The sequence below is a fragment of the Monocercomonoides exilis genome (assembly GCF_001643675.1).
Source record: "Monocercomonoides exilis strain PA203 chromosome Unknown scaffold22-1379369, whole genome shotgun sequence".
NCBI lineage: Eukaryota > Preaxostyla > Oxymonadida > Polymastigidae > Monocercomonoides > Monocercomonoides exilis.
Genome location: NW_027150567.1, coordinates 435,205 through 451,228, shown reverse-complemented (window position 1 = coordinate 451,228; position 16,024 = coordinate 435,205). Strand labels below are relative to the sequence as shown.

At 35.9% G+C, this 16,024-nt stretch overlaps 4 protein-coding genes across 4 annotated transcripts; 3 read left to right on the top strand and 1 right to left on the bottom strand.

Moving 5' to 3' along the window:
• Positions 1-2,177: 2,177 nt before the first annotated feature.
• MONOS_7543 (uncharacterized protein) lies at positions 2,178-2,534 on the top strand (the record flags this gene model as incomplete). Its single annotated transcript, XM_067877877.1, has 1 exon — positions 2,178-2,534. The coding sequence occupies one exon, from the start codon at positions 2,178-2,180 to the stop codon at positions 2,532-2,534; it is 357 nt and encodes a 118-aa protein (XP_067727443.1).
• A 1,330-nt stretch (positions 2,535-3,864) lies between these two features.
• MONOS_7544 (uncharacterized protein) lies at positions 3,865-4,293 on the top strand (the record flags this gene model as incomplete). Its single annotated transcript, XM_067877878.1, has 2 exons — positions 3,865-3,894; positions 3,955-4,293. The coding sequence occupies 2 exons, from the start codon at positions 3,865-3,867 to the stop codon at positions 4,291-4,293; spliced, it is 369 nt and encodes a 122-aa protein (XP_067727442.1).
• Positions 4,294-4,373: 80 nt separating this feature from the next.
• MONOS_7545 (uncharacterized protein) lies at positions 4,374-5,030 on the bottom strand (the record flags this gene model as incomplete). Its single annotated transcript, XM_067877879.1, has 1 exon — positions 4,374-5,030. One exon carries the CDS (start codon positions 5,028-5,030, stop codon positions 4,374-4,376), a length of 657 nt encoding a protein of 218 aa, XP_067727441.1.
• Positions 5,031-9,785: 4,755 nt separating this feature from the next.
• On the top strand, positions 9,786-10,528 carry MONOS_7546 (uncharacterized protein; the record flags this gene model as incomplete). Its single annotated transcript, XM_067877880.1, has 2 exons — positions 9,786-9,916; positions 10,132-10,528. 2 exons carry the CDS (start codon positions 9,786-9,788, stop codon positions 10,526-10,528), a joined length of 528 nt encoding a protein of 175 aa, XP_067727440.1.
• Positions 10,529-16,024: the final 5,496 nt, after the last annotated feature.

Below are 16,024 nucleotides of genomic sequence, written 5' to 3'. Positions count from 1 at the left end.
CCTTTGGATATAAGTTTTTCATTCACCGCAGTTTGCCATTTCAGTGAATAATCATTTCGAATTGCAAATATTTTTTCGTTGTTGAAGGAATGGAACGATATTTGCTGGATGCAAGTTCGCGATGAAGTTGAAGAGGAGAGAGATATGTTTTGTTGCTCATGTTATATGGGTCATGATCAAATTGATAATTTTGATAAATGCTTTTAATGAAAACATTTTGCATTTTTTGATATTAATCATCGTTTTTTGTGTCAATTTCTTTCAATAACTCAAATATGATCTCATTTTTTCCTTATATGATAATTTAAAATGAAAATATTCGTTCTTTTCTATTTCATCAATCATTTCATTGACTTGTGATTTCATAATTGCTAAACATAGATTAATGATGATTATTGTGTTAATTTATCATGTTTTTATTTTTTGAAATGCGTTGATGAGAATTTATTTTCAAAATTTTCGATATTAGCATATTTTAAAGGATCGGGTTTCGCACCAAGGATCGGCTTTGGCACTGACTGTATATATATTTTTTTTTCATTTCTCTATCAATTTTCGTTTCAACTGTGGCTTTAGGGTTAGGGTTTGCATTTGAATCAACTTTTTAGGGTTTGTTTTGTTTTAGGGTTAGGGTTAAAAATAAAAGAAAATTTTTGAATAGAATCTTTCAGTGTGAAGCACTGATTGTATGGTTAGGATTTTTCTTGTGTTAATGGAATGGTCTATGGTTCGAATCCCACCAAGTACTTTTTTTTCATTTTTAATTTATTAATTTTTTTATTATCACATAAGTTTAATTATTCCGAAAAGTGATGGCTTGGGATTGTCCGATTGTGCAGATTTATCAGAACGAGAGGGTGAATAATAACTGTGTCAATTTTTTCGATTTTTCGACTTTTTTCATTGACCCACAATTATAATTTTTTGAAAAAAGAAAAATTAAAAACCTGATTTTGACTAACTTCCGCGCTATTTGAATCACCGAAACATGAATATATTTGATTGATAAACATTTCTATCAACAATAAAATCAATTTTTCGATGTCCGATATAACGCGAATTTGCCAAAAAAAGTTATAGCTTTAAAGGAAGAAGCTGAATTGCTCTTTCGTAAAAGCAATTAAAAAAAGAAAACTTTTAAACAAAAACTTTTCAAACAATTTAAAATCTTTAAAGTTTCCATGAAAAATTCAATAATATTCAGATAAATAGATTGATGCTTGTTGAATTTCAAATTTTCATCTAAAAACGATTGTTTCGTTTAATAAATTTTTCAACTTTTCAAGAATGAAAAACAAAATTTGAAACTAATAGTGTATGCCTAAAATCATTGTTCAAAAAATGAAATAAAGTCTCAGAGTTCTTAAGTTTCAGATATCAACCAATAATAATTCGAATTTACAATACAATTACAATTTTTGAGCACATAAATGGGTGAAAATTTTTGAAAAATCACTTTTTTTTATCCTGATCTATCCCACAAAAAGTTAGGACGATATATTTGTAAACCGTAATAATTTATTAAATAATTTATGCACTCTTTTTTTCTCTATGGAAGAGTTTGACGTTTTATTATTTGCAATAATATTTGTTGACACAAACCGATGAACACATAACTTGAAGTATTTTATTGTTTATTTTTGTTGTTTAAGTGAAATACGTAAATTTTAAGTTTTTCCTTTTATCTTTTTCAACACAACGATTTTTTCAAATCTTTCATTTGAACAGCAACGATATTAATCAATATAACCTCATTGAGCAAATGAATATATTTTTTATTAGCTTCATATCTGTTGATTTTGAAATTTTAATTATTTTTATTTTTCAACTTTGAGGCTATTAATATAGCAAAAAGTGCACTTTGACAATTTGTTAAAAACTTATTATTATTTCAACTTTAAAGAATTTATGATTGAAATGCATTCAAGCAAAAAATAACACAATTAATAATCTTTATTTTTAGTTTTTATTTATTTTTGAAAATGAGACAATAAAGGAATGAAAATGAATACTAAGTGTATTTTAAACTGTTACCATACATCAAACTGCAATTTGCTTCGTTTGTTTTAACTTTCATTGTTTTCTTTAATAAGAGCAGCACACCTATCACTTATTCAAATCTTCCCTTACCGATATCCCTATTAAAGAAGAAGAAGGGGATAAGTATTTATCATAATATGTGCCGGATATTGATTCGTCCAATACATCAGCTGTGGCTGCATAAAACCTGTCGGCAGCAGCAATGGACGACATCGAAAGGTGACTGCGAATTTTGGTGCCTGATGTGGCTGGGGTGTATTGGTGGCACATGCCGCTGTCGCTGCAGCTGCTGCTGTAACCGCTGGCGCTGCCGGGATATGTTGTGGTGCGAACGGCGGTGCTGCATGGGAGTGGTGTGTGCCTCCGATGAGGCTCTTTTAGTGATGCTTTCGGTTCCGCTGGTGGCCCCGCTTCCGTCTCTTGCAGCGTCGGTGGACACGAAGTCGGGGAGCAAGCGGATCTTTGCAGCAGCAGATGTGAATGCGTTGCCGTAGATCTATGATCTGTTTATCTATTCGCCGTTTCCGTGTGCGATTGTGTTGATGGAGTTTTTATCACTGCAGCCGATGCGTTTCATAATAAAGATTGATGATGAGGTGATTGGGCGTGGGATAGGAGTATGCTATGCGAGGAAGAAGCCGAGAAGAAGGCGATGAAGAAGGCGAGGTTGAGGATGGAGGATGCGGTTCTGTCTCCAGCAGCTGTAACGATGGCAAAATACAAGGAAGAAATAGGAAGAGAATGGAAAAGAAAAGAAGAAATAGGAAAAGGATAAGGAGCAGATGAAGAAGAAGGAGAATAATGGGTGAATGAAGTGAAGCGGATTGAAGGACAGATAGAGAAGCTGGAGGAGATAGACAAGATTATCCGGACGAATCAGATGAAGAATCTGGAGCTGAGAGAAAAGCACAGCGCAGAGGTGAATGAGGCTATGGAGCTGCAGGAGCAGCTGGTGGAGATGAAGGAGAAGGTGGAGTTGATTGGTGGAAAGATTGAGAAGGAGAAGAAGCGCCAGACAAAGAAATACAGTGCAGGAATGTGAACGGAAAAAATGAGATGTCGTCGGCTGTGAAGGGGAATCATTTTGCCACGTTTTCTTTGCTTGTCTCTCTGTTTCGCAGGATGGTACCATCTTCGCTTTCGTTGATTATTCTATTTGGACTGTGTGAACAGAAACAGTGGAAGTTTGTAGTGAACATCGGTGACAACGGTGTTGTGATGCTTTGGTGAGACCAGAACTTGAAGGTGTTTGCTGTGAAAGTGGGGATATCCTTTTTGACTGGAAAAATCAAACGATTCAAGAATAAAAAGATAAGCAGAAGAAAATGAAGACCATACATGAAGAGACAGAAGAGCATCTGACTGAGAATGCGAAGTAGCTGAAAGAGAAGATGGAATGAGGGAGCTTTGGTGGGATCGGAGATACGGGGCAGAGGAGTGTGAAATGGCAGAAGAAAGAAATACGAGTACGCTGTGTAAGATTATCTGTTTCCACACTGAGATCCGAAAAGAGAGTGGGAAGAATGGATATCAACTGCAGTTCCAACAGGTGAAAAGAAAGGGGAAGTGAAGACGAATGTTGTGCAGCAGCTGTTTTTGCTTCTTATGCGGAAGACTGATTGAGACTTTGAGGAATCGGAGTGGTCTGTGAATTTGTCGATCGTAAACGGGGCAGGGTTGTCTGGAACAGGTGGTGAATCTTTGCTGGAGGTGCCGACGGCGATGGAGCGGATGATGAGTAAAGCGTTTGGGTTTCTGGGGCAGGTTGCGTATGAAACGGCGAATGTTCTATACATGCCTCCCGCGTAGCTGTGATCTGTGTCGATGCAGCGTCTGCTGAAATTGCTTAAGATAGTGCGGCAATTGTTGCTTGCGAGAAAGATTCAGAAGATTCGGGGGATTTACTGAGATAAGACCGAGACAGACCCTGGCCGGGGCAGAGATGTGTGTGCGGGAGTTTGTGAACTTTGTGTTCATGTGTTTTACGGAAAAGAACTCAGAGGAGAAGAAGAGCAAGGCTGCACGATGAGCGATGATCTACGATGTGGAGCTGTTCCCGAAGGACTTTGTGCAAATGTTGCTGTTTGGGAAGTTTGTGGGGGAGGAGTTCACTGGAGACGAGCTTTCGCTCTTCCTGTTCTTCAACCCATTGAAGAATTGAGAAATGCTGTCTCAGCAGTCGATGGAGGAGAGCGAGAACTTCCTGATGGCTTTGTTTCGGATTTGCAAGAAATGCATCTACACGGTGCATGAAGGGAAGTTGCGCAAGAGGACCTTGAAACATTTTGCGGAGATTGAGGGGATGCATCCGGAGAAAGGGGAGGCCGAAATGTTTATGTTTCTTGAATCTTTGATGAACTTATGAGGGGAAGAAACAGCGAAGCGGAAGTAGTAGATAAAAGTGCAGCAAGATGAGATGCGCAGTTGAGAAACATCAACTGAGTCCCCTTCGTTATCATGTGCATCGCAGACTTTAAGTTTGAATTTCTTCTTCTTGCGCGAAGTCCAGACATATCCAGTGCAGCAGCTGCCGGTCTGTCTGAAAGTGTAACGGTCGTTTGTGTGTTGTTTTCTATCATTTTCGTCTGTGCTTGAGGTGTTCCAGCGCAACGACTTCTTTGCGCTGTGCCAGCAGTTGCCGGATGTGTACGATGCTGCTTCCCGATGAGCGCATCTGGATGTGTCTGAGAACAGAGCAGTTGTGAAGAAGGTGAATCATCACTTTGCGCTGTTGAACCGGAGCTGGACGACAGTGAGCCGGTTTTTTCGTGTGTGTAGGTGGGTGCAAGGGTTGAGATCTGGTTGAAACTGCCGGTGAAGGCTGTGTCATAGGTTGTGGCAAAGAATTTAGAGTGGTTAGAGTTGCACCAAATGGCGTGGATTTTGGTGGAGCTTGCAGCGATGGAGGAGAAAGAACAGGAAGAGGAAAAAGGAGGAGTAGTATGTGACTCCTCCATATTTTCCAAATCAGCTGAAGGCGAATATTTCATCTGAAAGAAAAAAATCAAATGGAAACCAATGCGATTCTGGAAGAGAGTTAAGAGAAGAAAATTTGGAGCGAATATGAACGAGAATATGAAATGGATGTTTGGAGTCAGATGGGAAATTTTTGCGTTTTGGAGCAGGAATTGAGGCAGAGGAGAAATATGACGACGCAGTTATTGAGGAGGTTGTGCAACTGGAAAAAGACGATTGAAATGTTTTCATTTTCGCATTGCGTGCTTGTGAACAAATGGGATTCTTTGAGGATGAAAACAGTGAAGTTTTGTGTTACTTCGCCCGTCATCTTTGCCAGCATTCCAACGAGTATGGAATTTTCTATTTGCAGGAATTGAGGTTTTCGTTGAAACTGTTTTCTTCTGCGCTGCGCTGGAACTGCCGCTTCACATTCTGAAACTCCGTCTTCCGATTTTGTGCATTTGGCTCTTCTAGGCTCCTGGCTTCTTCGCGAGGAACACTCCGATCAGACTCGATATGCCAACCAATAGATGCAATGAAAGAGTATCTTCTCATTTATTATCAAATTTGACTAATGATTCTGTGCGTTCATCTTTTTCTTTCTAATCCGATTGCCATAAAATGACTCATAATTGTTCTTTCTTTCCCATCAAAGGCATAGCCAGAAATCATCAATGAAATTTCTTTTGTTGATGAAAGCAAATCTGGGAAGCAGTCGAGTATGTTTTGGCCCAGTTCATGTTTTCCATTTGAAACGTCCCATTCTGAACATTTATCAGCTCTGTAGAAAATGCTGTTTCTGATGATTGTCCGCTCCCAACAGATATGTTCAGTCCACTTATATGCATCTCTCCTGCTCCAGTAATCTCAAATAGCCTTGACTCACGGTTATTCGGATGAACCGGGTCATGAACAAAAATAAAACCTCTGATAGTCAATGCACTAGTTGAAACTGAAAATAGAGACAACCCAGATGCTTCGAATTCTATTTGAACTGTTGAACTCAAATCCCTTTGGCCATATATTGTGAAAGTGTTAATTCCACAATCCACTTTCTTGGTTTCTGTGATCGTTCCTGTGAGTATTTCGATATCAGTTTCAAAGCCTGAAATCAGTTGAGTCAAACAACAGCTATCGTGCGTCACGGATAGCTTTTGTCAAGTCCACATGTGCATGTATCAATGACATCTGGGTGCGAATCAGTTGAATGAACAAATCCAATTCTTCCACCTTCATTAAAAAGTCATTCGCTTTTATCAACAGCTGAGTTGAAATTTGAGCTGACTGTGTTTGGAGTTTGCTGGCGGAATTGAAGGTGGAATCAATGTTGTTTGACGTTGAATTATGGATAGCAATATCGTGGCCATGCAATGTACAGATTATAAAAAAAACAGTAATTAAACAGTGTTCTGTAATTGTAACTACTAATTTGAAAACAAATTGCACCTCTAATGAGCATTGAATTCAACGTGCAGAATAGAAAATTTGAAATTATTATTTGATCTGTTCAATTCCATGTATAATTGCGCCTCCGTCACCATTATCATAGCAATAACATCGGCAATTATCGAAATAGGAATTAATAACACACAATTTATGTTTATCTGTTTTCGCTCGACTGAGTTCAATTGCATCTCTATCATTGTCAGAGGAACAATTATTGTTTTGTTCGCTGCTTTTTATAGTCAAAGAATATATTTGAACGAAAAAATCTCAAGATCTTAAGACATAGATTCTTTCAAAACGTTTGAATTCGAATTATACGATGAAAATATGATAATGGATGAATGTGCATTCTATTTGGGTCTTACACTCACGTTTGTGATGCAGATTGACTAACTTTGCAAATGAAGTGGAGATGTCGATTTTTGGTGGGAAATGCAAATTCCGTCACCATAGCTGATTCACCATTATTAATGTCTAATGATGAGGTTGAACATTCGATGCCAAAAAAATCTATTCATCTGAAATCTTGAAAATACATAAAAAATTATTTGTATCATATGAAACAAAATTCAGTTTTCACTCTTTGGAAAAATACTTTGTTCTTCATAATTTTTATGTGAACTAATTTTTCTAAAATTCATATCTTCTTTCATGGTCAGTTTCAACAAGAACAATATTTCTTCTGATCATAAAATACAATAAAAATATCGAAGCTTAAAAATTCATTTTCAATTATTTTATGTATTCTTATAAATAAACCTCTGCGTCACCCTAATAAGCAAAATCATTCGTCAGTCACTTCGTCACTCAGTTCTTTTTTTTTTTTTTTTTTTTTTTTTTTTTTTTTTAAATTATAAAATTTTTTAAATAATTATTAGATTATATTTTCTATAATTGTGTATTGTTTTTGGTAATGTTAAAAAAAAGAAAAAATGTTCAAATGGAACCATTCTAAAATTTTAAAAGTATTTTGTCTGACTTATGGCACTGGAAAACAACAAATTCTTTTAATTTTTGATAGATCTAATAAGGAATGCTACACACCTCAATAATAAATATGAAAATTATATTCAAACATTCTGGGTTTCAACGGGAACAGAAACATTTTTTTTTGAAAGATCTGTATCGTGGAAAAACATGATGTCATTATTCATTATCTTAGAAAATAGAAGTTGAAACTTTCGCAAGTTTGATCAAGAATTTGCAATCTCTTTATCTATCCATTTTATTTCATTTTATTGTTTTGCTTTTGTTGTTTGATATCTTTCATTTTCTGCTTTCAAACACATCTTCAATACTCTGATCATGGCTTTTTTCAACTTTTTCTTCTTTTTATTTCATCACCACTTTTCTTCAGCAGTAAACAGAATACAATTATTGTGAAAATTGCTTTCACAATTTTATTTTTATCCATTATTATCTTATTTCAGTTCTTTACCTCTCAGTTCTTTGACTGCAATTATTTTTTAATTATCATTCTTCTATCGGTAAGATTCAAGAGAGCTGGTACCAAAAATTCAATAAAAAATTAGCAAAAAATAAATAGGGTCTAGTGGGAATTGAACCCAGACCCTAGCACAATGGTCGGACATCAACCAACCACTAGACCATTATCGCACCCCCATGGGGTTCTATTTTTAATTTTTCTTTTATTGCCAACCCTAACCCTAAAAAAATTTTGCTAAGAAAAACCTAAAATTTTTGGACAAAAACCTAAAAAGAAGTACTCCGCCCAAACCCTATAGCTGAATAAAACACTAGCAAGTATTTTCGAGTGCTAACCCTAACCCTAAAACTGCAATCAATAGAAAAAACCAAATCAAAAATAACCCTTGGAAAATAATACTGGGTCGGATCAATTGGTACCAGTACACTTGAATTATACCCTTCTATCTTTCAGAACGAAATTCATTCATGTTGCAGAAGAACATACTCAGCCTCCTCCCCATCGAATAATGCATCTTCTGCGATTGGCGACTTTTTTAAGCCAGGGCGGTGGCATTGCTTTGAAAATGAAGTGCTCAGCACCTTCGTGAAGTGCGTCTTTGATGCAACCATGGTCTCTTCAGCTGTAACAACATTCACAGCAGAGCATTAACAGCGAGGCAACCACTGAAGATCATTACACTTCAATCTCCGCATCACACACATGCATAAATGAATGGTTTCGCTTTTTTCTTCTAAGGCTTATTCAAAATTATTTTCTTCTTTCTGCGCTTTTCATCATCTTCGGTCTTCGTCAAACAAGCAAAAAAATTTCAATTGGAATTTCTGCTCTTCTTTTTCTTCCTCGTCTCTCTTCCTTTCTTTTTCTTTGTTATTTTTGTTATTATTGTTTTCTTTTTTTCAAAAAATCAAATTTGATTCAATTTTTGTTGGGAAATCCTCGATATTTGATTTTAAAATTGAGAAATTTCCTTTCATCTTTTTTTTTTAAGTTTTTTTGATAATTGTGTATAATGTTAAAAATCGTTATATCATTTGCTCCCTTGTGCTTTTATTAATAAAATTACGTAAAGTTGACCCCAACTTCTAATCAATTAAATGTTTTAAAAGTTATTAATAAAAAGTTGGATTAAGGATATTCTGAGCAATTTAGAACATTGGCATTTTTGCATGGAATTGAAAATAACATTATCTTACCATTTTTGAAACAAAATTAAATTTGTAATTCCATGAATGTGCGTTAATATTTCCATTTTTTCAAAAACATAAACTGAATGAAAATTTCTAACTTTTAAAAAATCATCTTTTTACGTATATAAAACGCACCAGTATTTAACGTATTCACTTTCTCAATTAACACCGAGGCCCCTTTTCGTTTGCATCTTATCTTTTGCATAATCCCTTTTTGACAATAAATAATGATCATGATCTATTATTTTTCATTTTTTTTATGATGAATTTGGAGCGTTCGACTCTTTTAAACATGGCCTTTGTTCCAACATGCTTATAATTTTATTCTTGGCTTGAAGTCATTCCTCCATGTTGTGCCAATCAATCCATGTCAATTAACAGATCCTTTGATTTTCAACTTATTGAGAACAAATCTTCCAAATTTTGATCGGTTTTGAAAAAGATAAAACTAGCATATTTCAAATTTATGCGAGAGCGAGAAGAAAAGCGGTGTAGATTCATTTTTCACTGCGACACAAACAGCCGGAGTGTAACCTTCACTCTCTCAAGCAACTGAAGAGAATGACTATTTGGCCAGCACACAGCACAACCGGTTCTTCTGAATGAACCATTTCATCTGAATCGGCAGCGACCGCATCGACTTCGGGCGAGCCACCGCACACTTTGCGAAAGAGGGCACAGAAGATGATTTTTAAAATCAGGACATGATTGCGCTGGCAGAGCCGTGGATAGAAGGTTTCGGGTGGTTAGTGTCTGACGGGGCAGCGGTGTTCTTTGCGAAGTGGGAAGATGGAAGCATTTTGGACGAGGCACCGCCTCCGGCTGTGAAGCGGGTGTTTGCGATGCTGCAGACAGAGACGCTTTTTCCGGCGAAGAAGAACTTTATGCTGGGAGTGCTTTTATACTGCTATCCCTCATTGTCGAAGGAGAACAGTAGCCTTTTTGACACGGCAGAGGGAAAGGAAAACAGAACGACTTCAATCAACTCTGTTACACAGCATGTGGCAAAGGAGTTGAGACAAGCAAATGAACAGACAAAAAATGTCAAAGAGAAGAAGGCAAAGAGAAAGAGAAAAATAATGAGAAAGAAGAAGACAAAGAAGAAAACAAAGAAGATCTCAAAGAAGCAGCAGCCGGAGACACAGAGCTGTCAGATGTGGAGCTGCTTCAGGCCGAACTGCAGCTGGCGTGTGAGTTCATTGAAGAGAATGCATTCAACTATTTTGGCTCTGTCTGGTTGAAATACTGGCTAGCGAATGTGTTTGTGTCTAAGCAGCCGTTTGAGAAGCTGATGCATCTGTCGCTCAGAGAGGAAGGAGCAGCTGTATGGCAAAGGGGAAGCAAGAGAGAAGGAGATGGAGGGAAAGAAGAAAAAGAAGAGGAAGAAGGCGAAGACGACGACGAGGACGACGACGAAAAAAAAGAAGAAGAATATGAATATGAATAAGAAGAAGAAGAAGAAGAAGAAGAATAAAACGAAGAAGACGAAGAAAACGAAGAAGACGAAGAAGAAGAAAACAAAATAAACAGAATTTGAAGAAAAAACTAATTTTCCTCTTTTTCTTCCTCCTTTTTTATGCAGGAAGCGCTGAGGTTCCATCCGTACTGCACTATTTCTGAATCTCTTCGGTTGAGTGAGCTTTATTCAGAGGAAATGACATAGCTGGAGAACCTGCTGAAGATGTTGCCTATTTTTCACTCACTTCTGTGCGAATGTATTTTCGCTGCCTCATCTATTGTAACTGATGTGATGTTTGTTGACTTCTTTTTCACACAGAAAAAATCCATTGAGTCTTTTGAAAGAGAAAGAAATTAGAAAGAGAGGGAAGAGGTTGATTCGGTGAGGGATCCAAATAATACTTCTTCTTTAAATTCGTGAACAACATTATTATTTTCTTCTTCCCCTTCTTTCCCCTCCTCTTTCATTCTTTTCTTGCAAGTCACAACCCAACAGGCCAAAATATGTTCCTCGTTCTTCTTTCTGCTCTCGCTCGCTGAACTTGACATGCCCGATCCGATTAAACTTATTGGAGACATTTGCCAAACTTCACTCAACAACATACGCGAAACAGACAGACAGTTTCTGAAACAGATGTTCCAAACAGAGGGGGAAGGGGAATGAGAAGGAGATGAAAGAGATTTGAAGGAGAATGAGAAAAAAAGGGAAATGACAAAGAATGTCATCTAGAAGAAACAAAGTGAACATCAAAATATGAACGGAAATAACAATCAACAGCAGACAGAACGAGAATGAACGTAAGTTAGTATCTTTAACTTCTTTAACTTCTTTTCCTCCTCCTGCTCTCTTCCATTTGAATTCGCCATGGGGTTTCCGTTCGTGCGGTCATTGTCTGCGGAGCAGCTGCTTGTGCAGATGACGAGTGAGGCGCATGGTGTAGCGATGGCATTTCTAGCAGATGAAATGAGGAGAGAAGCTCGTGAAATGAAGAAGGAAATGGAGATGTAGTTGAAGAAGAAGATATAGAAATAGAAAGGAAAAGATACGAAGAATACTTCAATAGATGAGTTGAGAATGGAATTAAAAAAAGAGGAGAGAAGTGGAAGAGTTGATGAGAATAGTGAAATTCTAGATAGATCTGTATGTTTCAGATGCGTTCTATCTGTTTGAGATTCCAAGCTCTTTTCGTTCCAATCCAAAGACGCAGCAACAAAAGAAGTTTCTGTTTGGAGATAAAGTCTAATTGATTATTGTTGGAATCACCTCAAACACTGCTAACTGAGAAGGGGAAAAAAACCATAACAACAATATGAAGCCGTATTCCACTTTGGAAAGCATTATCATGACTTCTTCTTCTTTCATCTTTCATCATCATCATCTTCTTCTTCTTTCTTCTTCTTCCTCCTCTTCTTCCTCCTCTTCCTCCTCTTCCTCTTCCTCTTCTATCTCTTCTATCTCTTCTTCTTCTTCTTTTTCTTTTTCCTCCTCCTCCTCCTCCTCGTCTTCTTCTTCTTCTTCTAATCTTCAACCAAAAATTTTGAATGGCAAGATCCTCCATTTTCATCTTCATATCTTGTTTGGATTAACAGATGCCTCTATGATATTTTGTCGCTCTTTGGCAACTTCAAAATACCCACTTGTATTTTTCCTTCTTTCTGCATCGTATTCTCCCATGACAGCACCTCCTCCCGCACAGCTTCTAATAATGTGTTTTTCTTCATCTGCGTCCGTCTTTTCTTCCTACTCTGATAAATACGTTGCAGAGAAATGAATATCTGTTCCTTGAAGCAACGATAACTCGGTAGGTGAGCTTGTCTTAAAGAATTCAACAGCCGCTGCACAGATGATAATGGAGATGGATCTGTTGGAACGAGAAGAAGGAAGTGAAAGCGCAAGGAGTGAAGCGGCTGATGCACCAGAAACTATTTGTGTAGAAATGCTCAGAGATTGAAGAATGAATGAATGTTTCAATTTTGGTAATAAAATATGAGAAGATATATGTTTATTCGCATGTTAATGATAAACCTGAAATGAAAATGAAAAGAACAAGGAGTTAAATATATTATTAAATATGCAACAAGCAGTTCAAAGTGTCAATTGACAAACTCTGACGTCTTTCTCCCACAATTCTTCGAGCCCTGGAAAATAATCTTTCACAAAAACATTCACTATAAGGAGATTGGATTAGGCAGTATGCAAATGATGAGTAAATTTTGTGAATATCGCTTTTTCGAAACATATTGGAATAATAAATGAATGAATCATCTTCAATCACACATTTTTCAGTTTCCTTTTTTTCCAAAGATCTCTGAAACAACAGCAAACAATTTTCTATTATTTCTCCTTTTTCTTGACCAATAAAACTTTGAAAAGTCTCCCTAAAGCTGCAGACCATCCTCCCATGCCAATCTCCTAACACCGCATCAAAAATATCGAGCATCGTTTTCTGTTCCAGTTCGAAATTTTGTGAATGGATTCTTTTCACTGATCCAAATGTTTCAAGGCACATTACATCATCATTTTCAACATATTCCTCCTCCAGTTCATGCAAATCATCATTTGTTGAGCAACAACATTCTTCCTCCTCATCCATAATATTGACATTTTTCTGTTGTTCATCAAAATTTGTCTTCTTTTCTTCTTTGGAATGATATACATTATCCGTTGGATTTCTTTCATCAAAATCTTCCATATATTCATCGTCAATTGCTTCGTTTTCTGCACATAACAATCCGAACAGATCTTCATCATACTCTTCGTCTGATTCGTCCGTGCTGCTTTCCATCTCCATCGATTGTGAGCTTGTTCGAAGAGTTTCAATGTATTTCAATAAATCTATTAAAATATTATTTGAACTTTTTTGGAAATTTTGTTGATCATTAACAAAAGGAATCAAACCAAATTCATCATTCATTGAGAAAATATTTTTTTGTTTGTATAGCCTTTCTTTTTGGATGTTTTGCATCGTTTCGCTAAATGCAGTCGCCGACAATAAAGAAACTGAAGATTGCAATGAAGCTGGAGAAATTGAGCCGGATAAATCGTTTGTGGATGAGCTCTGGATGTGTTCCTCCAAAATGCTTGCACTTGCACATGCTGATGTGGCAGATGAAGAAAAACTCGAAGATAATTGATATTCCGCAGAAGGAGAAGATTCAAAAATAGAAAATGAATGAAAAACAGCTTTATCAAAAGAAATACCTCCTTTTTCTTGTGCTTTTTTTCCCTTCATAGTTTTCACAACTCTTGGATCCAAAATAAAACTGCTGTTTCGAAAATTTGCAGCTCCTACTGGCTTTAGAACATATGATAAAGCGTACAAACTTCCTCGATTATCTGCAAGCGTGTAGTTAAATAATAAAACAAGAATGTCTGTCAAAGCGTTATGCCAATTCTGTTCAAGAAATAAATTTGTTGAAAAGAGAGAATAATAAACTGTGAATGCAGAAATCAAATCTGGAAAAACATCACTCAGCTTTGCTTCATTTTTTTCAAATGATAAATGAAGGATTTGAAGCGGAAATAAGAGAATTTCCGTTAAAGCAATTGATATTAGTTCTTCATTATTCAACAGGCCTAACTCTTTAATTGTGTTTGCATGCATTCGAATAAATAAACATATTTGATACAAAGCAAGCCACCGTGTGCTTACAAATGTTGGGCATCTTTTATGAAGTTTTTTTTGGTTGGAAGATAAATGGGCTTCCTGACAAAAATGTAACAGAATGTTTTTTTCTTTCGATAGTGTTGAATTTTCTGAAAATGAATGAACAATAACAAGATTGACAAGATGATTGAGACAATATATGACAATTGGTTTTGGTTCCTTTTCCATGATGGATTTAACCAATGGATTTTTATGATCATGACTTGAGAGTTTGTTCAATGTTATCATTTGTGATTTAAGTCCATCAACACAAAAGCCTCGAACCACTGCTCCAACGGAATGAAGATCAACAATTATTCAACTGCATAAATTGTAGAAATCATCTTGTGTTTGACATCCATTGAATAATTTCCAAAATAATGGAATTGATTTTGGAAATAATGGAACAATTCAGATTGCCATGTATTTTTTCCCTCCAATAATTGCACCGTCCATAATAACAAAAACAGGTTGATTTGCGACTGATTCATGCAGCCTTCTCATTTGTGAGATTTCTTGCTTTTTTAGCATTATAGCGATTTTCTTTTCACTTAGAACTGGAAAAATATCTTCTCTTTTCGATTCAGGGTTTGATTGTGAAGCATGAATGAGAGAAGTGATGAAATTATTTAATTCCTTTGAGGCAGCCGAAAGAAATGAAATATTGCACTGCTTGATAACCTTGAGGAAATCGTTGAGTAACTCAAATTTTGCGTTGTTTGCAGATCGAGAAATTGATGCAATCACTCTTGTTTCTGAATTGACTGAATGGTTTGAATAAGAGAAAAAATCAAGAATTGAAGAAGATTGATAAATAGGACAAATATGGCTATATATAAGTTTCGAATCTTTTCTTCCAGTTGCAGCACAGTTTTGTCCATTTTTGGAATTATGACAAATGAAAAGCCGATGTACTCCTTTTGCCGAAGAGATGGTCACTGATTTTGGAGAGAATGAAATGAAAAGTTTTCCATTAACCTGTTCAAATTTCAGTTTCGTCATATACATATTCTTATCTGTTGCATGCTGATAATCTTGTGGAAAATTTGGCATTAATTAAAAAAGTTAACAAACAAAATGAAAGTTAAATCAAACATTGTGAAAATTCAAATTCATTCACTCTTTTTAGTTTTATAAATTCGCACTTTGCTTTATTTAAATCAATCATGGTGTTTCTGAATAATAAATCCTAACAAAAAGACATATCAAAAGAGATCAAGAGATCAAAACCATCCAAAAAAATGTTAAATGGGGCTAACTGTATCTGGATCCTTGATTGACCGAATTAATTCTGTCAAGCATTCATTTTCATCTATTTGGTTTTGCAACATTATTCAAGAACAGTTAGTTTCCAAAATGACAAATTACTTGAAAATGACGTCAGTGACGGGCTGTGCCAGAATTATCAAAAAGTGACAAATGATCAAAAAAGTGACGATCTAAAAAGTCCGTATCTGAAAAATTCATCAACTTTTCCATAACGAAAATTTTTCAAAAGTTAATTTTTGAAAATCAATTTGTCAGCAAATAACATAAATAATGTTATGAAACTGATAATGTTTCAGTGTATAAAAAATGAATTATCCATCATAATAAATATATTTTCTCGTGTAAAAAAAGTGAAATTTAAATTTTTGATTTGTCAGTCACTTTTAAAAAAAAGGCTCGTCACTGGAGGGGTGACGAGGAGGTTTACTTATAAAGTTCTTTTTTATCAAAAATTTGCCTTTAGAGGCTGAAGTTGAAAAGATACAGTTCCTCAATAAATAATTATGGTTCTCTTTTTTGATCTGTGGTGATTTTTCAAAAATTTTCTCCCAAATATTTAACTTAATGAC